The sequence below is a fragment of the Acomys minous genome (genome assembly GCF_964271855.1).
Source record: "Acomys minous genome assembly, chromosome: 2".
In the NCBI taxonomy this organism is placed as follows: Eukaryota; Metazoa; Chordata; class Mammalia; order Rodentia; family Muridae; genus Acomys; species Acomys minous.
Genome location: NC_140484.1, coordinates 33,122,892 through 33,145,879, shown reverse-complemented (window position 1 = coordinate 33,145,879; position 22,988 = coordinate 33,122,892). Strand labels below are relative to the sequence as shown.

Here is a 22,988-nt window from a genome sequence, read left to right as displayed (position 1 = left end):
TTAGGTAGGGCAGAAGACCCTCACACAGATGTGATCCATCTCCCTATAGATAGCTGCATAACAACTGTGGACAGAGGAAGGTATTCACTGGCATAAGGAGAGCATCCCTGATCCTAGGGCTGTCATCCTTGGATATAGGGATAAGCATTCATGGGCAGGGAGAGCAGGCATAAGGAAGGTACTGACCCCACGGAGGGTAGAAGGGAGAATATCCATAGATGGAGGACTGTCTGGTTGCTAGATAGAGTATGTTTAGACTGTGCTCGGTACTTTTATGTGAATCTGTCACAAGCTGTGGTCATCTGAGAGGCGGGAACCCCAACTGGGAAAGTGCCTCTTGAATGTCTGGTTATAGGCAAGCCTGTAGAGCATTTTTTAAGTTAATGATTGATGAGAGAGGGGCCCAGCCTATTGTCTGTAGGGACATCCCGAGGCTAGTAGTCCTGGGTACTATAAGAAAACAGATTGAATGCTGGGTGTAGTGGCGCACGCCTTTAATCCCAGCACTTGGGAGGCAGAGGCAGGTGGATCACTGTGAGTTCGAAAACAGCCTGGTCTACAAAACGAGCCCAGGACAACCATGGCTACATAGAGAAACCCTGTCTCAAAAAAACAAAAAACAAAACAAAACAAAAAACAACAACAAAACAAAACAAAACAAAACAAAAAAACCTATGAGGAGACAGCCAGTAGACAGCAGAGGAGAGGCCCTCTGCGGCCTCTATATCCGTTCCTACCTCCAGGTTTCCTCCCTGTTTGAGTTCTTGTGTCGGGTTCTCCCAGTGGACTGTGATTCAGGATATGTAAGCCAAATAAACCCTCTGCTCCCCAATTTGCTGTTGGCTCATGGTGTTTTGACCCAGCAACAGTAACCCCAACTATGACATGGATGCAGCGGCAACTATCTGTGACAATGAGGAGAGAGGGCACCCAGGACACACAGATGAGAGATTTATGGACATAAGGGACAGCGTGTCTGGAGATGACAGCACCCATATGCAATAGTAGGGGGCCTGGACACTTGAGACCCTGTTCATCCAGACAATGCTCCAGGACAAGGAGGGGATGTATTTATAAATCGAAGCAAAATTTGAGCTGTAAGAGTACTTTAAAAAGTCCTACCAGCAAGCTGTAGCTGATTACATAAACAGATGGAGGAGGATCCATTGAGTGGTCGTGAGATCCTGTCACGGGCTGCTTTGTCACTGTGTCTGGGAGGGGCGTGTCTTGCCCCTCTAACGCCTTTGCAGGTCTGGCAGATGGATCAACCTTTAAATTTTTTTTAAAATATCAAATCTGTGTGTGTGAGTGGGTTTTCTTTGCTGCACATGTCTGTCTGTGTATCACTTGTGTGCCCGGTGCTCATGGATGCCAGAAGAGGGTACCGGATGCCCTGGACCTGGAGATACAGATGGTTGTAAGCTGCTCTATGGGTTCCGGGACTAGAACCTGGGTCCTCTGGAACAGCAGCCAGTGTTCTTAACTGAGGACCTTCCCTCTAGCCTCTGGATCAACACTTGAGTAAGAACACATGAAGTCGCTTGTTAAAACACACACACACACACACACACACACACACACACACACACACATTAAGTAGATGGAAGGTGCATTTTGCTACTGCTGTGAGTATGCTGGGATAGGGAGTGGGCAGCATAAGGAATCATTTCTAATGCTGCAATGCTTGGGTTGTGACAGACTGACTACTCACCTATCCTGAACACCATGTTGATGTGTCACTCTTACCTATGAAGGACTGTGGGGCCTTCGCTGTTACGAAATTGCATCTCATTCTTCCTTCATGTTGAGCTGCTTGGAGACCAAAGTGAGTCTGTCCCCCTCTCTCGGTATCTCGAGCTCCAGGAGGAAGAATGGGTTACTGGGGTTCTGGGTAGATGCTCACCAGTGCCTGTTTGTTTTTGCACTTTTGGTCGATGCCCATAGACAGACAGGCTACACCGGTGCTTGTTTATGTAACAGTTTTGAGGAAGCTTCTAGAAGCCAGAGCCTGCAGTTGTCACTGAGTCAGCCATTGGCTGTTATGGGTCCAAGCTGCTGCATATGTTTGCCAATGGTTTGTTTTATTTTGTCTTCTGTACAACCGTGTATTGATACCAAATAATTTCACAATCCAAATGTTGGGTCTGGCCTTATCATCTCCTTGGGGACCTTCAAACCTGAGAAGTAAAAACTGAGTTTTATTTTGAGCAGGGGCCCCTCTGTGTGGTCCACATTGGTCTAAAATTCCTAGTCTTATGTGATGTGGTGTGTGTGTGTGTGTGTGTGTGTGTGTGTGTGTGTGTGTGTGTGTGTGTGTGTGCCTGCCTCAAACTTCCAAATACCTGGAAATAGAGGCATGCACATCTATGCCCCAAATGAGGGTGCCTAATCTTACTAGTCTGTAGATCTGTGCCATGGCTTTAGTTTTTCCATCCCTGCTTGGAGCTAGGAGTGGGAGCTGAAAAATCTGGGATGCCACCTCTGAGAGGGTCAGTGTGGTGCTAGCAGATGGAACAGAATTTCATTCATTGTTCAGCTGGGTCATTCTTACCACAGGACAGTGCTCTGAGGGGCTTGGACCCACCTTTCCCTGTAAGGGCAGGATCTTTTCTGCCTGGAGGAAAACCTTCAGTGATTGGATGCAGGGGGCAGTAAAGAGCCAAGGGGTGACTGAAGGGGAGGTGTGATTTGCCCTGCGCACCCCTGAGGTAGTTTCCCTTTCTATAAAGAGGACAGAGAGTGAACATAAAAATGATCAGCTATGTCTTCCTCTTTATCAGTAAAAGGGAAATTAAACAATGAAGTCCTGGGTTCTAATGGCAGAAGCTGGACTTTGAAGTTCTAGTGCGTTCAGGGCATTTTACTGGTAAAGGGAAAAAGGAGGCCTTGACAGGGTCGGTGAATGTTATGTAACTGCCATTATTTCTATTGTTTACTATTGCTGTGTTGTATTTGTGTTTACATGGTAGTTGGGACCAGCTTATATTAAACCCTGCCTTTAGCTGGGACTGTGAGCTTGTGAGTGGATCCCCAGAAGCAGTTCCAGGTTCAGCTTCTGGCCCCATGCACACTCAGACACTGAGCCATGCTTGGGTTGTGTTGGGTCAGTGAGCTAACTTTACATCAGGGAGTCTAACGCAAAGAATACGGCAGGCATGTCTTTACAGTGGGATAGAAAGGGACCTCAGAGGCATGCGTTTCTGATATGCTCTGCAGTGAGTGCTCACCTCTTTGGGGACCATTTGATTTGCTTTGACTATGTTCTAGAAATACTAGAGAAACCAAGAAGTTAATGATTGCATATATTAAAATCACTTTCTTCTCTGTTTTAAAGGAATCCTTTGCTGAACACCTGGGCTATTCGAATGGGGTCATCAATGGGTAAACCCCCCTTTTTTTCTCTTTCGAGATGCATTCTTATTGGCCTTACCTAACCTCTTTCTGCAGCATTCTGTATTCTGCAAGTGCACACTGTCAGCCTCCTCAGCCCTCCTTGCTCCCCTGCAGAGGGACAGAGTTGCTAAGTGAAATGATAGCAGCATTTCCCTTGTCCTTTACTCGCATAAATTTCAGTGTGCCCTTAGCAAACGCCTATTCAAAGGACATAAGTCTCATTTAAGTGACTTACAAGTTGTTTCACATTCTAAAAATGTTTTCTCAGTCCCTGAGTGGGGTGAGTGCTAGCCTAACATGTCTCTTGGGCTTAAAGTGTTTTTCTTACTGATTTCCTATGGATGTTTAGCATTCACATGTGTGAAAGAAAATCTCTCATCTGCCATAAGCGAATGGTCAGTTTTAAAGTCAGTTTTTGGAATTTGATCGAAGAAGGCTTTTTTTCTGTTGTTGTTAGCATAGACATAGGACAGAGCCATACCTTGCCACAGAGATGCTTTACTCTGCACAGAACGTGTTGTGTGTCACCTCAGGATGGATGAGATGTTAGGGACGTACCTGTCCTTGGTGGGTTCCAGAGGCAGGCCAGGCCCACAGGAACAGGCTTAGGGTCCTTGCTTCAGTTGTCCTCTGGCCTTTGAGGCTTCTCCTGCTTTCTCCAGCATGGCCAGGGGTACAGGGTGAGCCACTGAAGGGCAGGTTCTCAGAGTATAAGTGACAAACGACAGGAAGACACCCATGAAAATGGATCAATCAGGAACCAAATGCAGCGTGGGTAAATTCTGCTACCCGGGGACATATTTTCAGCGTGCTTGACCTCATGTATGTGGGTGATTGTTTCAAACAGTTTCAACCCTAAAAGTAGATTTCAGTACTGCCCAAAACCATTCGTTGCATTGGGAAACAGAAGGTTGGCCGTGGCAGGAGGCCCGACTTCATCCTTCCCCCTTACCATGGCATTGGCTCTCTTCTCCCATCGTGTTTTGCCTTACACTCCTGCAGTAAGCCAGGACCTTATCCCTTCCCGTCCACTCACATGGTGCCCATGGCAACCCTGTGAAACAGGTTACTTAAGGTCACACTCCTGTTTACCACACACCGGTGGTCTGTCCATTGCGTTGTAAACCAGAACAGTCCATGCGGGTCTCCCCAGTACCTGCTACCTTCCCACCTCTCCAGTCTGCTCTCAGGGATTGGGGGAGGCGCCCTCTCCCCACTTAGGCTTAAGTTACACATCATCGTTACTTGGTCCAAATGTGTGAGGGCCTCAGGCTTCCTGCACTCTGCAAGACCTATACTTTTTCCTGCCTGTGCGCATGCGTTTCCTTTCCCGGTGCCCTTCTCTGCAGGTATGCCTTCATTTCGCTCCTAGATGCCTTTTCACTCCTCGTTCCAGGCCTTAACTAATGCGTTCCCTGCAGGGAAGTCACTGACCTCACACACACTAAGCCAGTGGCTAGCAAGCTTTCTCAGTAAGGAGCCAGATAGGAAACATTCTCAGCTTTGCAGACCACAGAGTCTGCCGTGCTTAGTCGACATGGCTAGTATAGGATAGACTCAGACAGGCAGAGATGCACGGGCATGGCTGTGCTTCGGGAAGCATCTGCCTGCCGGGTGCTGATGGACTAAATTCTCACTGTCACCTGCTGCTTTTTCTCTATAGTTCTGGCCACAATGTATAGTTCTACATTTTGTCATTGTATGCCTGTCCACATTGTGTTGGTACCAAGTAGGTACTCAGTAAGCATTTGAGTGACTCATGGGTGTCCGAAGTTAATTTGATGGCACACCATGAAGAATCTTAGTGGTTAGAGGGGTTCCCTTTTCTTTTGGGTACCTGCCATATATATAGCATGCACTTCATACCTGTCATGGGTTTTATATGGATGGCTTTTTCTCTCCCTCATTAAATGCTTGCATGGCTTAGGATATCAGCTCCTTCCATCCACAGTTCCTTGCTGAATGTTTACCATGTGCAAGCTTGCTCTATCTGCAAAGCTAAGCTCTTCCAGATCTTTCAAGAAGACAGCAGTTAATACTGCCTTCTTGTTGTTTTGCATTTTCGGGTTCAGGGCTGAGCTGTATCGGGCCTCAGGAAAGTTTGAGCTACTTGATCGTATTCTACCCAAATTGAGAGCAACTAACCACCGCGTGCTGCTTTTCTGCCAGATGACGTCACTCATGACCATCATGGAGGATTACTTTGCTTTTCGGAACTTCCTTTACCTGCGCCTCGACGGTAAGTGCGGGAGGCACTGGACTCAAGTCACACTCCTGAAAAATCAAAGGGCCGTGGGCCCTGAGCTCTGATCTCAGCCAAAAAGGAGGAAGTGGGCTTGCAGGCTGGGTTTAGGTCTGTTTATGAAAAAGGCTTTGACTTTTTCAGAGAACACGTATCTTAAGGGACACACTCCATGCCTCCTTTATTCAGTAACAATGTAGTGGTTCATTTGTGAGTTTGTCATTGAAGCCTGTGTCTCTAAATATGACATAAGGACAGGCCACATTGTTAAGAGATGAGACTTGATTGCTTCCTGGATGCTGCAAACTATCTTAGGGGTTCCACTGCTGTGATAAATCTCTATGACCAAAAGCAGCATGGAGAGGAAAGGTTTTATTTCATCTTACAACTCTCCGGTCATGTGTGGAGGAACACTTCTCACTGGCTTGCTCAGTTTGCATTCTCATCCATCTCAGGAGCACTTACTGAGGCCTGGCAGTGCCCACCGTGAGCTGGGTCCTCCTGTTTAACTCATCAATCAAGAAAATGCCTCCTAAGATTGCCCACAGGCTCGTCTGGTAGGGGCATTTTCTCAGCTGAGGTTCTGTCTTCGACAGAAACTGGCGGCACAAAAACTATTGAAAGAAGATGGCTAAATTTAAGAATGAAATTTAACTGGGCCAGGCAGTGTACACTTTTCATACCAGCACCCAGGAGACAGAGACTGGTGGATCTCTCTCTGGGAGTTCAAGGCCTGCCTGTTGCAGACTAGCCAGACCCACATAGTGAGACCCTGTCTTCAAAAGGAGGAGGAGAAGGAATGAAATTTGACTATCACATTAATAAGCAAATATGACTAGAAGGGAATATGCATTTAAGATATTCTCCAGATTACATGGGTAAATTGTATACTGACCATAGTGTTTCAGAGATTAAAGAAATGGCAATTTTCAAAGTCTAGCAATGAATAACGTGGCCAAGAGGTGCTGTGCAGGGATAAGAGTTGAGTTATATGCAGGATGCGCGTGACCCTGAGTGCAGAGAGCCCAGCTGTCCTAATAACTTTTCTTTTTATTTTTTTGGTCTGATGAGGTATAATGTGATTGTTAAGTGATAGGGAAATTAAAATTCATATTCCATTAGAAGGTTTGGGGCTATTTTTAGTCTGATGTGCACCAACCTCCCACCTCCCTTTAATACATGGTTAATTAGAACTAAACCAAACACAGTTGGCATTTTAGGTTCATTTTCTGTATGTCCTACCTCTTGAGGTCCTATTAAGTTGACTTTAGCTTTTTAGTCTTACTTAAAGTTAGTTGTGACACCAGACACTTGATGATTTTTTTTTTTGTTTGTTTGTTTTTGGTTTTTCGAGACAGGGTTTCTCTGTGTAGCCTTGGATGTCCTGGACTCGCTTTGTAGACCAGGCTGGCCTCGAACTCACAGCGATCCTCCTGCCTCTGCCTCCCGAGTGCTGGGATTAAAGGCGTGCGCCACCACGCCCGGCTTGATGATTTTTTTTAAAGCCCCGTCTACCCTTCCTCTCCAAAGTTGCCAGCTGATGAATGGCTAAGCTGACGTGCATGCATGTCCCTAGATAGTTTTAATTATCCAGTGTATCTCTTTTGTAAACTTGAGTGTTTTTTCTCTCTTGGTGTGGCGCCCTTCCTCCCACTGTACGTGTCTCCTGTAACTGCTCAGGTGGAACAGACAGGTTTAGTTTTCCTCTGGGTTGCAGCTTGCTAGCCACCCCAAGATCCTGCCTAACCTCTATTGCTATTTCCTGTCGCTTTTTTTTTTCCAGTACCCTCGGAATATTTCAAGCTATAAAATTGAGAAACATCTAGAAAGATGGCTCAGCAATAAAGAGCACTTGCTGGGTTGAGTTCCCAGGACTCGCAGGGCGGCTTAGAGCTGCCTGTAACCCTAGTGCCAAGGATTCCAGTGCGCAGTGCTTGTCTCCATGGGCACTGCACACGTGATATACACACACTCAGACAAAGTGCACATGTACAACATTTAACAACCACAGAAACATCTTTAAAACGTTTAAACGTATTTATTCACTTTATATCCTGATAGCAGCCCCCCCCCCCCCTAACCACCCCCTGTCCCTCCCTCAATTTTACCCTTTCCTTCTCAGAGAAGGGGGAGGTCCCTCATGGGTACCAACCTGTCACTGCAGAACTAGGAGCATCCTTTCTTACTGAGGGCAGACAAGGCAGCCCAGTTAGGGGAATGGGATCCAAAGGGAGACATCAGAGTCAGAGAGGGCACCACTCCAGTTGTTGGAGGACCCACGTGAAGACCGAGCTACGCATCTGCTCCGTATGTGCCGTGGGCCTAGGACCAGACCGTGCCTGCTCTTTGGTTGGTGGTTTAGTCTCTGTGAGCCCCCATTGGCTCAGGTTCGTTGACTCTGTAGGACTCCTTGTCTCTCTCCATCTCCCTCGATCATTTCCCCCCAGCTCTTCCACGTAACTCCCCGAGGTCTGTCTAAAGTTTGGCTGTAAATCTCTGCATCTGTTTCCCTCAGCTGCTGGGTGAAGTGAAGCGCACAGCACACGTGGCCGTGTTAGTGTTAGTACACACCCTTCCAGCTGCACCCACACACCACCCTAGCACCCAGGCTATAAATGTCTTCAGATTTTCATTACCAAATTTGACATCTCGAGTTTGGCTTCCGGAAGAAAAATCTCTTGATAAAAACCAAGCAAATATTTTTCTACAGAGATTGTGATTGTGCAGGTAGATATAGATTTAGCTACTATGCCATTATTTTGTTGTCATGGGAAATGGTTTTTTTGGTTTTGTTTTTGTTTGTTTGTTTGTTTGTTTTTGTTTTTTTGGGTTTTTTTGGTGAGAGCAAGTGGTGAAGTTTCATCCAGAAGATGAAATTTCCTTAGACAGCCAAAACTCAGTGACAAATTAGCAGTCACGGCAGCCTAGCAATGTGTTCCTTTTGGAAAATTCTAGTTTTCGACACAATGCTGCCCTTGCTGTTAATTGTGTTCCTGTAACGGGCTATGTCCTACATCGGAGTCTGACACACCATCAAATGGACACCAGTACCAGGGACATTAAGTCCCCTGCACCTGCAGCGAGGAGCGCTTGCTTTTGAGTCTCCCCAAGCCATACTAAAGAGGTTGCTGGTGACCGTCAGAGTCCCTGGTGTCTACCAATGGACACAACGAGCCAGGAGATTGCAAATCTTCTCGTAGCAAGTACTGTAGCTTTGCATGGAAGGTGATGGAATGTTTTCATTTGTTTATTCTTATCCTATGTCAAACCTCCAGCTCTATTTTTCTTCACACTGTAAGCACCCAGAAGATCTTGTTTTCCTGAGGCCTCTGGTGGACTCCTTTAAATAACGTCGATACTGTTATTATTTTTTTTTCGGTGCTCCGTTTTGCACTTGAGGTTATTTCATCCTAGGTAGGCACATTTCCCATTTGCTTCTATTCATATCTTACCAGATCGCTTTTCAGTGATTAAAACATGCTGAAGGTCATGACTTCAGGGTACCTAGGAGCCCAGTTTCCATGCCCGGCTGTTAATGACGCGGGGCCCTTATTCTTCCTTTCCCCCACTTAGAAGGATCCTTGTCAGTTTGCTTGGCTTTTCTTTCCATTTAAGGCAGAGTGTATAAACGTGAAAGTGGTGAAACCTTGTGAGTAATTTAATCCTGCAACTGGCATTACTTACATACAAGTCTATTTAAAGACACAGTGTGCCTGGACCAAGCTTAAACTGCATGCAGGAGATCAAGTATAAGGTTAGGGAGTTCTTTAGGGTGTAGGTTGTAGCTCAGTGATAGAGCATTTAGTTACTACCCTGTGCAAGGTCCTGGGTTCAATCCCCGCTGCCACTAACTAAAGGGTGGGTGTGGCTTTCATAGATGATTCAACATGTGTGTAGGATAAGCTATAGTTTAGACCTTCAGTTTCCTCCAATGTATCCAGTGCTTGGTCCCCAGAGTGTCTGTACTGGGAGGTGGGTGAACTTGTCAGAGGTGGGAAGCCTCTGGGTCACTGGAGACATGCCCTTCAAGTAGACGAAGTAGACGACAGGCCCCATCCCTTCCCTTACACTTTCTGTGTATCCCAGGCACAAGGTAGGCAGCTGTGCTGTGCCATGGACCTTCTGTCATGGTGCCGCCTGTGACTCGCTACGTGACTTGCTAAGAAACAGGACCCTCTAAAACTGTGCGACAAAAAGTCAAAGATTTTTTCTTGTGCGTAGAAGATTGAGACTGCAGAGGCTTGTATAGAGAAGGTCTCCTGCAAAACAAAATGTGCCTCCTCTTAGCATCATGAACAAAATGGTCTGCTGTGACCTCAGCAAGCCAGTTCTGAAAATAATAATTAAAAAAAAAAAAGATTTACATGCTTCAGACCCCACTCAGTAAACCACCCCTCCCTCAAGTCTGGATTCCTGCAGTTCCCGCTGGAAGGATTTGAGCAGTTCAGTAAACAAAACAAAACAAAATCTAATTTAGAAGTAAGAGGAGTCCAAAGACCATTGCTTTGTTACAGGGAGAGAGGCCCCCAGCCCCATCCCCTGCTTCCCCTGCTTCCCCTGCTCCTAATCCCCACTTGCTATATTTGGGGGATTGATTATCTTCCCTCCTGAGGATGCTCATTATTCTTGCCAAATGTGAAAAACAGATCCCGGACCCCCCCATCCCCACCCCACGTTTGGGGCCTTGACCCTTAGTGAGTTACTTGCTTCCTTTAGCTGGGGTCAGTTAAATGTTTTAACAAGGCGCAGGAATAACATTTGTACAGCAGCCAGCCAGGGAGTATCATATAAGAAGCTTAGAGTTTCCCCATCAGCCTGTTCAGAATCCCGGAGCCACTTCCCTAGTGGCTCACATTCACGTGGGAGCTGGTGGGGTTTTACGTTGTCCCTTCCACAGGATGTTTTATGAAGAGGCCCAATAAATATGTTGCAGATGGCTAGAGTGGAACACAGGTGTGCCCCAAAGGGAGCGTCACCCTCCCCGGGACTCCTGAGTTCTGCTGAGCCTATGCTCTTCCAGCCTTCCTGCTATGACCACCCTGGTACCTAACAGCCTACTCTGTGGCTTGGTGTTGGCTTAGCATCTTTTATCCTGCAAGAGCAGCGAGTTTGCCTTCGAGACACTGAGGTTCACTTCTAGGTCTTCAGGATGGAAGCAGTCCCTCACTTTGTGATTTTGACACCCCATCCTTAGTAGCGATCCAAATGTGAAGGCAACAGAGAACACCTTCTTCTTGCCTTAATTCTCTTGAGGTGAACGAGACCGTGTTCTAATGCCTCTCAGGAAAGTTGCTTTAAACCATTATAATCACTGTTTTTAAGCATGTGAGTATACATGTATGTGGGTGGCCTTTTAAAATTATTTGTTATTTCTAAGCCCAGAAGTAAGTCCAGGAAATGTGTTCATTATGTCTTAGAGTAAGAATGTTCTAGAAATTGTGAAGTTGCAAAGGTATCCCGGTCAGAAATCTAAACATTTTTTTCCTTTCTTTCTTCTTCCTCTCCTCTTCTTTCTTCTTTTCTTTTTCTAATTGCAAAATGCTTCAGGTTCTTTCCAAGACTACAAAAACCCCAACCATTACCTCACTGGTGCTAAAAAGGACCGTGGATGTATTTCTCAAGGAAACAGGCATTTTTGTCTAGTTCTCTCTTTTTTTTTCTTTTTTCTGGATATGAGTTAATTGTCAGTTGTATTTTTCTTATCCCCTCAGGCACCACCAAGTCTGAAGACCGTGCTGCTTTGCTGAAGAAATTCAATGAACCTGGGTCCCAGTATTTCATTTTCTTGCTGAGCACACGAGCCGGGGGCCTGGGCTTAAATCTTCAGGCCGCTGACACAGTGGTCATCTTTGACAGCGACTGGAATCCTCATCAGGTGTGTGCATCTACTCTCTGGAGAGGAAGGGAAAGAGGATCAGGCTCATCACTCACCTTTATAGGACAGAGCGCATTCTAAATGACTGGGCAATTTCTCCAAAGGAGAAATAGCCTGGCCAATTATTAGGGCTGTTTTCTTATCTCTCTTGGAGCGCAGCTATTTCCCTGTTGTGCCCAAGCCTGGGAAGAGCCCAAGTGTGGGCTGAGGAACTCACTTTCCTCTGTCTTAACCCCATCTCTTGGGATGGCCGTTGAACAAATGACATCTGGTGACAGATACATCAAGGATACATGGTCCAGGGGCTGTGGGGTATAGCTCAGTGGTGGATTATGAGCTTAGTGTTCGTGAGGCCCTAGGTCTGGCCTCCAGGACCATTAATAAGAACAACAAACCGAAGGACATGGTGGCCAGCACTCATGGAGCACACCCTCTGCACCAGCCTCCTGGTGTACATTGCTTCACTCAGTTTTCACAACCACTCTGAAAGGTCATGGATGTTAGTTACTATTTACATTTCTGCCATTAAGGAGACTGAGTCCCAGGTAAGTTAAATAACTTATTCAAGGACGCTTAGTATAGGATTGTTAACCTTCCCTTTTTGTTTTGCATGTCATTTAAAATCTCGCACACATACAAAATAATCCCATCGAGTATCTGTTATTGTCAGCTTTTTTTTCCCCCTAGATAACGTGACAGGTATTCTTCTAAAGAAATATCATGGTGGCTGACTAGCTCTTTTATGCCATAGGTTTCCTAACTGACCCTAGGACTTGGGGCTTCTGTCTGTGGGATACTCGGTAGAACAATAGCAGCAGTGTCTCGTTCTGGATTCCAGCTGCTAATAGGGGGGAACTTCACAAAAGTGTGTCCATCTCACCCCGGCTCCTCCTCGGCAGGCAACTAACTGGCCATCCCCAGGAGCAGCATGCCCATCTTACGGAGACTGGGAAGGTTGAGTGGGAGGGACTTCCAGAAAAGTGCAGGTGGCAGGAAGTGTGGAGTACAGGGGTACATCGGAATTGTAAGATAGCTCTTAAAGAAACACAGACCTGCTTTTGCTGCTCCCTGCTGCCCCACCCCCAGGTATCTAATTCCAGGAGCCTGGATGCCTCTGTGTTGAGCCTTGATCCCAGTCCTTCGCTGTGGGTGAGAAGGTTGAAGCAGAGCTAAGGGTGGGAGCCTCCGGCAGAGTCGGCTTGCTTCAAGTTCAGAAACAATTTTTATCTATCTCAGCATCCCTGATTGCGTTCTGCAGCAGGCAGGATTCCTATCAGGGCAGCAGACCTCTGGTTTTCTTCCTACCTTTTTGCTTACTGTGTCTGACCCACCTAAAAGCAAAGGGAGAGAAAGCACGAGTTCAAATTACCCACAAAATCCTACATTTATGAGATTCTCTTCAAACTTTGACTAGAAGCAGAGCTTGCTTGGTATTTCCATCGTTAACTAGAAGTTCCATAACTGTTCAGAACAGTCAACCGTAAAGTCTCCCCAGGAGCCCTCTCTTTTGCTGGGCTCTTGAGCTCAGTGTCCTATTGGTGTGAAGATACACCAGGACCATGGCAACACTTATAAGCCAGCTGGAATCAAATGTTTTCCTTTATTAGTTTAGAGGTGTAGTCCCTTATTATCATGGCTGCACAGGCAAGCATGGTACTGGAGAGCTAGCTAAGAGTTCTGTGTCCGGATCTGAAGGCAGCAGGAAGAGAGAGAGAGCAACACTGGGCCTGACTTGAGCTTCTGAAACCTTAGGGCCACTCCCAGGTAACACACTTCCTCCAAGGCCACACCTACTCCAACAAAAGCACACACTTCCTGACAGTGCCATTCCCTGTGGGCCTATGGGGGGGGCATCTTCATTCAAATCCCCACTTAGGTTCACACATAAATGAGGGTGATGAAGTTGGAGATGCTGACTGAGACCCTAGACATAAACAGTAGGAGTCTGCAGTCTCAGCTGTGAGGGAGGAAAAAGCAGGAAGATTGTATGTTCGTCTAATTGAGAGGTATGGAGTGGCTTCAGGGCTAGCCTGAGCAACTTAGTGGTACTTTGACTAAAAAAAAGTAAAAGCAGGGCTTGGAATATAGTTCAGTAGTAGAAAGTTTGCCTAAAATGTTATGTATGAGGTTAGGATTTAATCTCCAATTCTGCCGCAGACAAACAAACAAACAAACAAACAACAACAAACCTAAAATTAAAACAAAAATACAGAGAGAAACCTCAGAAATATTAATCCATTCAATAATTACATCACTTCTTTCTTGTTTATAACATGCAGCCCTTGTTTTTTTTTGGCTTAGGGAGACTCACATTCTTTGAGTCTCTCCATCCCAGGAATGCTAACTGTGGCTGCTTTCCAAATACACAGGTGATCTAGACATAAAGCCACATTGCTGCCTCGGTCACCAGCCACCAGAGCTGTTGTGACAAGTTCCCAAGGACTCTTGGACTTTCCACCCTGTCTCTGTGTTGCCTCTGTCATCTGCTGCCACCTGTATTTTAGTGTTGTGGTTTTATCTGCCTCTTTTAGGCTGCAGGTCAGAAAAACTATACTTTTAGGCAAGCCTGGTCTACTACTGAGGACAAGAGAGGGCTAGTTCTCATGTTTGGAGTGTAAATATGAAGCTTGTGGTTGGTGAAGGGACTGGTCTTTTCTGCTTCTGGCTCAGGGAGCCCAGATCTTTAGTTTGAGACCTGTTACGGAAATGATTGCTTCACCCTAGTTCTAATGGAAAGGTTGGTGACACAGAGCCTGTCATTGGCTACTGCCTAAGTCCTGGTGAAGGTGTGTTGGAAGAAATGATTGGTTCAAGCCCTCCTCAAGGAAACATTTTAGTTATCTATTTTACATTGTCCCATTGAGAAAAGAATTTGAGAAACTAGTCCCCATTGTGTGCAATGTTCAGCACACGATATTTACATGATTTTTTTTTTCTGTCTTCCTAGGACAAACTTCTGCCTTAATCACTCCATTTAAAAGGTCCCTGCAGCAAAAGCAAATCTTCTGTGCATACTTTTGTCTACTGTCCCATTGTGTTACACAAGTGACAGGAACCTGGGCTGGGTGAAAGGACAAGCTTGTAGCTGAGTGTCAGCTGTGTTTAAAATGTAATGCTAGGAATGCAAAAGCCAGAGCACAGACCTTTGTCCTAAAAACATGCCTGGTCTAAAGGCATGGGTGTAAATAACACATCAATGTCAGACCTGGTCCCTCTCCTGGACTGTGTGATTTAAAAGGGCCATGCCAAGATATTTTTATTTGAGCAGCTATGAAGCTAGGTGATGACTTGAGAAATTTATGGAAGCTTTTACTTAAATATTTCACTAAAGTGCTTTTCATATTATAAGATTAATACTTTTAAAGTAGAGGAAACGTAAAATATGGATAAACAAAATGAAAACTTTTAAAGCGTCCAGCCCCATTGGTGGGCAATGTAAACATTGTTGGCATGCTGGTGTTTGCCGTTCTCACCATTTTCATGGCCTATGTGGATGTGCACACGTGGGACCAAAAGTACATGCTCACTCACAACGTCTAGTTCCCACTGACAGCCCTGTGTCATTGGATCTTCTGATAATGTGTGTGTCTGCTGGTGCATGCTACAATCTACTGGACCAATCTGGCACTGTTGAAAGTTTACCTCTATTTTGAAAGAAACAAGCACAAAAAGACAACCCCCCCCCAAACAGAAAGAATATGTAATTCTAAAAAGAAAAAGTCCATGTTATTTATTGATATTTATGCATCCCATGGTAGTTTCTTCAGGATAAATTTGCAAACGTGAATTCCGAGGCAGAGCCATATCCAATATCGACATTTTGGCATAGCATGCCAAGTTTTTGGCCTCCCCTTCCTCTCTCAATTCTTTAATTTATTATCCTACTAGCAATCATTTGATTTCCAGATATCCAGTATTCCAATACTGGGGTGTACTTGTAAAGCAAAATACTGAATTTTTGATAGGGCTAGACCCAGGAATTGGGTAGCTGGGTAGTCACTATCTGTTGTATGTATGTATGTATGTATGTATGTATGTATGTATGTATGTTGTACATGTATATATGTACATGAAAATGCAATTCAGGAGTGTAATAATGTCATTAACACATTACAATGAAGACACTTGGGCATGTTTTTGTAGGCAGTATCTAAGTCTTTTTTTCTGACACCAGATATATATTGGTTTTTGTTCCTATGGAGGGCTAATTTTCATGACAAATGTACAGGGAGGGAAAAATATTTTAAGATCTAGATTTCAAATCCTGAAATAATATTTCGCTTGGCATGAGTTAATTTAAGCCCAGACTTCCTTAATAGGAAATGACCTTGACTATATATATTTTTTACACATAAGCAAACTCGAACATTTGTAAAGGCTGGTTGTGGAGCATTTTCTGGGTTAATCCAGGCACCTGGATCCTCACAGCATAAATTGTTCTCAAAAACAGGATCTGCAGGCCCAAGACCGAGCTCACCGCATTGGCCAACAAAATGAGGTCCGGGTGCTGAGGCTCTGCACCGTCAACAGTGTAGAGGAAAAGATTCTTGCAGCTGCCAAATACAAGCTGAATGTGGACCAGAAGGTTATCCAGGCCGGCATGTTTGATCAGAAGTCATCCAGCCACGAGCGGAGAGCGTTCCTGCAGGCCATCTTGGAGCATGAAGAAGAGAATGAGGTATTACAGGAAGCCACATTTGTGGAATCTAACAGTGACCTTTTGTCTCAAAAGGATTAAGAATAACACCTTTGTTCCTTAAGAATTTTCTGGGCTGGTGTTAATTAAAATGACTAAATTAGCTGCTATCTTTTATCCCAAGCACAGACAGACTCAGAAAGTTATTATACAAGAGCTATTGCCAGAAAACCTTTAAAGTTTAGCCTGTACGTACTTCCTCTCCTCTAGGGGTCGGGTACCACCAAGTATATTTTATTGTATTGTGAGTGCTGCCTCCTGTAGGCAAGACGTGGAACTGCAGTAATTATACTTTGTAGCACTCATTTTTTTTTTCTTCTTTTCATACTGCAGAGCCCATGACTCTGATGCTTTTTGATTAGGGATGGGAATACCTCAGCAGTTACAGGAAGGTCCTTTACTATGGGTTTGGCTCTTTAGCTCATGGGTTTGGAAATCCTGACTGTAACCACTACAGAAAGGATCTTTTAAAGTTCTGAACAGAGTCAGTGAAAACCCACCCAAGTCCTAACATCTCTATTTTTAAAAATTGCCAAACAGTATTTTTATTCTATTTCTTTTGTCGAGTCATTTTTTTTCTTTTAGATGACCAGTTTCAGTCATTTTATTCTGAAATATTCATTCTAGGACTGAGGAATACAGCTCTGTGAAGGGTACTTGCCTTGCTTGTGTGAGGTCTTAGGGCGGGCGTGCAGGCGTGCACGCACGCGCACACTCACACACACCCCACACAAATCATCAGCCTGAAATGAACTTAAATACTTTTAAAAACATATCTATAACATCCATAAAGCAAAATACCAACATTAGTTCATACCATAGACTCGTGTAGGGATATATGCATTTGCTTTTGTGTACCGGTGCTTAACAGTTAGAGCATGTGTTTATTTTACATATTGACACAGAATATGATTCTCATTGTGTAAGTGTAGGTTTTTTTGTGTGTGTGTTTCAAGTCTTCTGTAAATTAAATATTAAATTCTTTCAAAAGTAATTTTTCCTTTAAAATATATTTTTTCTATACTATATTCTAATTATGGTTCCCCCTCCTCCAACTCCTAGACCGTCCCCACCCACCCCAATCCACATTGTCTTTGCTTTCCTGTTTGTGAGTGGCTGTCAGTTTGAGATGGGTTAGGGATGTGAGTCTGTGTCCGCCTCCACTCTCAGAACTGGAATCCCAGCAGGCCCAGACCTGGGCAGGCCCTGTCCATCCTGCTGCAGTTCACAGGCCCGCTGGCCCCACCTTGTTTTCTTAGTGCCCTCCATGCCCTCTGACTCTTAAAGTCTCCCTGCCTCCTCTCCCGTAGGGTTCCCTGAGCCTCAAGAGGAGGGAATTAATGGAGACATTCCATTTAGGACTGAGTATTCCCAGGTCTCTCACTCTCTGCACATTGTCTGGCCGTGGGCCTCTGTATTTGTTCCTGTTTATAGCAGGAGGAAGCCTCTCTGATGATGGCTGAGCCACACACTGATCTATAAGTATAGCAGAATGTTGTTAAAGTCATTTTGTTGCTCTATTCTTTTAGTAGAACAATAGTATTTGGTTTTCTGTTGAGGTCCCTCAGTCTCAGCTTCATGGCCACCTAAGCAGTGTGGGGGATGGGTTCTGCCTTATGGAGTGGGCCTTAAATTCAATCAGACATTGGTTGGTCAGTCCTGTAAGTCTTGTGCTACTATTGCACTAGCACATCTTGCATGTAAGGTCACTGTTTTAGATCTAAGCATTTGTAGCTGGGTTTGTGTTTAACCTTTCTGCTTTGCTGTAGCATGCAGCGTACCTTTAAACGCTAAGTCAGTGAGGGTGAAGGCTGTAGATAGGCACCCCAGCCAGACTTCTCCATGTTCAGTGTTGTGGAGGTGTTGTCTTCAGCAAAAGGGCTTTACCCTCAGTTTGTGGAGAGCAACCAATAGCCTTGGGAATATTCTAGGTTTTTGGAGGTTGCCATGAGGCACCCTTAGCCAGCAGTTTGATTGGCTATAGCCCGTTCTCAGAACCGGAGTCCTCAATTGGTGACAAGAGATGTCTCCCTCGTTATTTGGCGATTACATTTAGATCACCTTCATGTATGTCCGCATTTTAGGAAGCTGCTACTGTATTAGGTTTCCATACTATCCCTCAAATGGCCTTTAGGTTTTAGCTGCCCGTCTCTATATTCTCTCCCTCACCTATTTTTTCCTCCCCCAACCATTTGATCCTCCCATCCTTTTCCTGCCCCATCCATCCATAACTGTTTTACTTCCCCTTCCCAGGGTGATAATCCCTCCCCCATAGTCACATTTGTGGCTATTCAGATCATGGCATGCCTATCAAAGGCTTAAGAGTGAATGTCCACAAATAAGTGAATACCTATTTGTCTTTTGGGGTATGGGTTACCTCACTTGGGATGATTTTTTTTTCTGGCTTCATCTATTTTATCTGATTCCTTAGCCAATGTGGCCAGCAGGTTTCCAGGGAGCGACTACCTTGGGTTTTGGTGGGTGAGGCAGAACTTTAAAGTCTTCTACATAGTCTTCATTTCTGAGATGAGCCTGCATGCGAAGTAGAGACTGGTGTCTAAAATCATCCTGAAATGAATCATTTTGCAAAGTGAAGAGCGCTTTGGTATTGTGCCCCCTAATTTGTCTGCCTTATCTATATCTGATTAGTTACCTATTGAATTTCAGGAAATGATGAGAAGTAAAATTGGTCATTTGCACTCAAATATCCACACGCATCTAAAAACTTTAAAAATCTCCAAAAACTCACCACTTCAGGTTTTTAAAATTGAAGATTTGATACAGACTTAGGAATTGGATTGCCACATGCCTTTTTGTTTGTGTGTGTGTGTGTGTGTTTGTTTGTTTATGTATTTGGACACTTCCCCCAAACTGAGTGCTGGCGAGATGGCTCGGCAGGTAAAGGTGTTTGCTGCCAAGGCTGCCAAACTGAGTTTGGTCCTCAGGACCCACAGGTTAGAAGGAGACAACTGACTCCCACAAGTTGTCTTTTGACGTTCATACACACCCAGGATAGCACATGCATGCATTCTCATAATGAATAAGTAGTGAATAAATAATATAGCTATATTAAACATACTTCAAATAATAAGATGATAAAAAATTTAGCCCACTATTTTAAATTTAAGTGACATATACCATGACAAAGCACAATGGAGGAAGAGGTGAGATGATGTGCAAGGAAGCCTGGAGTTTCCTGGCCTTCTTGAACCACAGGGAGAGGGTGATCGCTCTCAGGCCTGCAGAGCACTATATAGGGCCTACAGGGGAGTTCCATGCCAAACGTTCCTCACTAATAGCAGCCTGCTGGGACTCCACATCCCTTCCAGGCAATGACTGTGACAGGCAGCTATTTACCAGGCTCCAGTAATAGTCTATGCCCTGATGTGAAGTCAACTGGGGACCTTTGAAGAGTTCAGGGAAAGCGTTCTGTCCCAACGGTCCAGGGCAGCGCAGGGTGCCATGATCACAGCTGCCGTGTGAAGTATGAGGTTATGAGGAACACAGCAAGAATTCCCGCCATCTTCCCAACTGCTCTGTGCTCCGGGGACTGGGGTCTCTGTGAGCAGCTGCCCTGCCACTTTCTAGAACTGCATCTTGCTTGTGGATAACCCATTGTGTGGGTGGTACAGACAGGATGGTGGCTGTAGGAAGAGCAGGAACCCATGAAGGCCTCTGTGGACTAGTGCGTTAGCCAGGTGCAAGACCTCGTAAGTTCTGAGCCCCCTCACCAGCTAGCCTACTCCCTTGTCAGACGAAATGTAATATTTAGACAGATTGGCTTTATCCACATGGAGGTGAATTAAATTGGAAGGGTCTTCGGTAGTCAGTATTGTCTTGAATCGTATACTTTATTGGGTTCCATTCAATTCTAAGACTAAGTCCCTGCAGTGTGCAAGGTGTCTTGGGAGCTGACATCATCTAGCTCAGAGTGCTGTGCAAGCCACAGCATACTGTTAGTCCCTAAAACCTTTACAACTATTGGTTTCTGAGAAATGAGCAGATTATGCAACTTTGTATAACAGGATATAAAATTTAGGAACTTTTTGTCCTGATGTAATTGCTTCTTGTACTTCCTTTAAATTGTTTTAACCAGGTAGAGTTTCCAGGTATCTTGGTACTGATAGTTTTTAATTGTGCCTTAACCATAGTTCTAGCCATCAGCAGTAATAGTGCCTATTGAAATGCAAAGATTCAATGTATCTTAAATGTTTTGTATTTGGTACCTATAGATGATTTTTTTTCCCTTGTCCTGGTACTTAGTGACAAAAACTCATTGTTTGGGGGTAAATTTGAAAATAGACATTCAGGTCTGCAGTCAGTGGAATTAGTGGGATTAACATTGAGTAGTTAGCTGTTCCTGTGGATTTCCGTAGTTAAGGCTGGCATCCTGCCGTGAAGTAGGTGTCACGCCTATGTTACAGATGAGGTCATGGAGGCGGGGAGACTTTAAAAGTAACAGAAAAGATCCACACCCGGGAGAGCTGGTGTTTCTTAGAGAGCTGACTTCCTGCCCTAGACAGAGTTCCTGCTGAAAAGACAGTTTGAAAAGCTCGCAAAATACAAATGGCAGGTACTAACCCCAGGGACCCTTCCTTACCTTTCTATCTGGAGAAATGTAGCAGAATAAACAACCGCCATCTCCCTCCCCTTGCCCCCCCCCCCACACACTATTTAGCCTCTTCTTAAAGCCTCTTCAATGATTTGTTTTTGAAACCAGGAAGAAGATGAGGTACCAGACGACGAGACCCTGAACCAGATGATTGCTCGCCGAGAAGAGGAGTTTGATCTTTTTATGGTAATGTCGCAGGAATCATGGGAAGCCACTGCCGTCCCCTCCCCCACTTTTGGTATCCAGGATGTCTGCAGCTTGCATATTGGGCAGAACCTTGGTCCTGAAGCCCGTGTGTTGCTTTCGGTTCAGAGTCTGCAAACTGGCTGGATTTAGCCTGCAGACATATTGTGTTTGGCCCACATAGCAGTTCTTAAAATTTTGCATTTGTTGCCAACTTCAAAAGAATCCTGATTTCTGGCTTCCTTTGGAAAGTGAGATGGGGCAGTGTGAGGCCCACAGCTCTGTGTGGAAGCTATCAGCCAGAGCTGAGTGGAGGCTTCGCCCTCTGGACAGGCTTTGTGGCCCATAGCTCACCAGAGTTCCACTCCTAATCCCAGGCCAGCGTCAGACTGGACAACTGCCCATCCTCATGGCATTCAGCTGGCAACTGGGGCTAGCCGGTGTCTTCCTGAATAGGAGCAGGCAAATAGCTGCAGCCCTTTAAAAAATATATATATACAGAAGAATAAAATAGAACCTTTGACGCGTGCACATAGGAAGACGTGGCCTTGGTTCAAAGAGCAAAACCTGCTTCACGTTAAGGGGGCCTTGGTGTTTCAGAATTTGTTGTCAGTGGCTTTAACTTTGGAGTTCTGGGCCGCGTAGCACCTGCACATTTCCTGAAAACTCAGTTTGATTTACGTGAGAGGTGTGCACATGCCACGGTGGTCGGGGAAGAAGCCCAGTCTGTGAGGGAGACTGCTCAGGCAGCTGCAGAGTGGCGAATACGTCTGCGCTCCGTCTTAGGCAACCAGCCCAGTCCTGGCCATGTAGTGTTCACATATTATATAATGGAATGAGGGGTGATGTCGGCGGCTGCAGGCTTTGTCTGGGTGGTGAGACAGATTCAGGTGGGTAAAGTATAAGGCTTCCTCTGTTACGTTCAGTCATTTTGATCATCAGCTCAGGCATTTGGCCTGATGTGGAGGCAGGAATACGTGCACACTGTACCCAGTGACAGTGTAGGAGCATTGAAGAAAGCTGATCACAGGCACCAGTTGGAAAGCCCTGAGGTCTTAGATAATGCACCTTGCATGAACAAAGCACACGGAGAGAAGAGGTGTATTAAAGACACCATTACTGGTGCTGGGGCTATAAAGAAGAGATGTGAGATTCATTTAGCCAGAAATTACAAGTTTTGAAGAGAAGCTGGGAATCTACACGGTGAGGCACAACCTCAGCATTAAGGTTCGCAACTAAATCCAGGACTTTTATTAATGCTGTTATAGAGCATCGCAGGCCAAGATAAACACAACTAAGCTAATTATGACCCAATGGGTATGTGATCTCGCCTTTTTGGCTTAGGAGGGTGTAAGAGTAGAGCTAAGGCTGTGTGGGTGCTTATATCATTTTCATGGGGGGGGGGGAGTTTATTTGCTTGTGTGGCTTTTGTCTAGAGAACACAGATTGTGCCCACACATAATGATTCACCATAAAAGATCATTAACTCTTTCTCAGAAAAATACGGAATGCCGTAGCAGTAACACCCAGCTTAGGAAATGCATTTGTTCCCTACACAGGTGAAGCCGTTTTAGAGAGACAGGGCAGAAACGTGGGATTCTGCTATCACTCTCAACATTTACACATTGAATTTTTAAGTAGGGAGGTTGGGGATGCACATCAGAAACAGGCATCTGTCTTTGAGGAACATCCTAAGATGTAGGTGACTGGGGAACCACGAGGCAAAAAGGCTTCCCTGAGGCAAAGGGCTTTCTTTGCAGTGACTCAACACTACTATAGCCTGGGACACTCCCAAATTAGATTCAGCTCAGAAGCTCAGAAATAGTGGTTCCCTGGGAGCCCTGAAATTTGGGTGCGGGGGAGGGGGTGGGGTGCGTAGGGGGCTAGATATTTCCCCTCCGTTCTTCTTTGAGGCTGGACTTTTGTAGAAACTGAAAACCTCACAAAAAAATGGAGTGTCTGTCCAAGCCATTGTGTCATCCCCCCC

At 45.2% G+C, this 22,988-nt stretch overlaps 1 protein-coding gene across 6 annotated transcripts in view; it reads left to right on the top strand.

The window, feature by feature from the left end:
- SMARCA2 (SWI/SNF related BAF chromatin remodeling complex subunit ATPase 2) overlaps positions 1-22,988 on the top strand; it is a 170,673-nt gene that overhangs the window by 90,587 nt on the left and 57,098 nt on the right. For all 6 annotated transcript variants that reach the window (XM_084758050.1, XM_084758047.1, XM_084758049.1 and 3 more), the window contains 5 exons: positions 3,335-3,381; positions 5,466-5,632; positions 11,347-11,510; positions 15,961-16,188; positions 20,927-21,004. In XM_084758050.1, the coding sequence (XP_084614176.1) occupies positions 3,335-3,381; positions 5,466-5,632; positions 11,347-11,510; positions 15,961-16,188; positions 20,927-21,004 (684 nt within the window). The remainder of the gene's footprint in view (positions 1-3,334; positions 3,382-5,465; positions 5,633-11,346; positions 11,511-15,960; positions 16,189-20,926; positions 21,005-22,988) is intronic.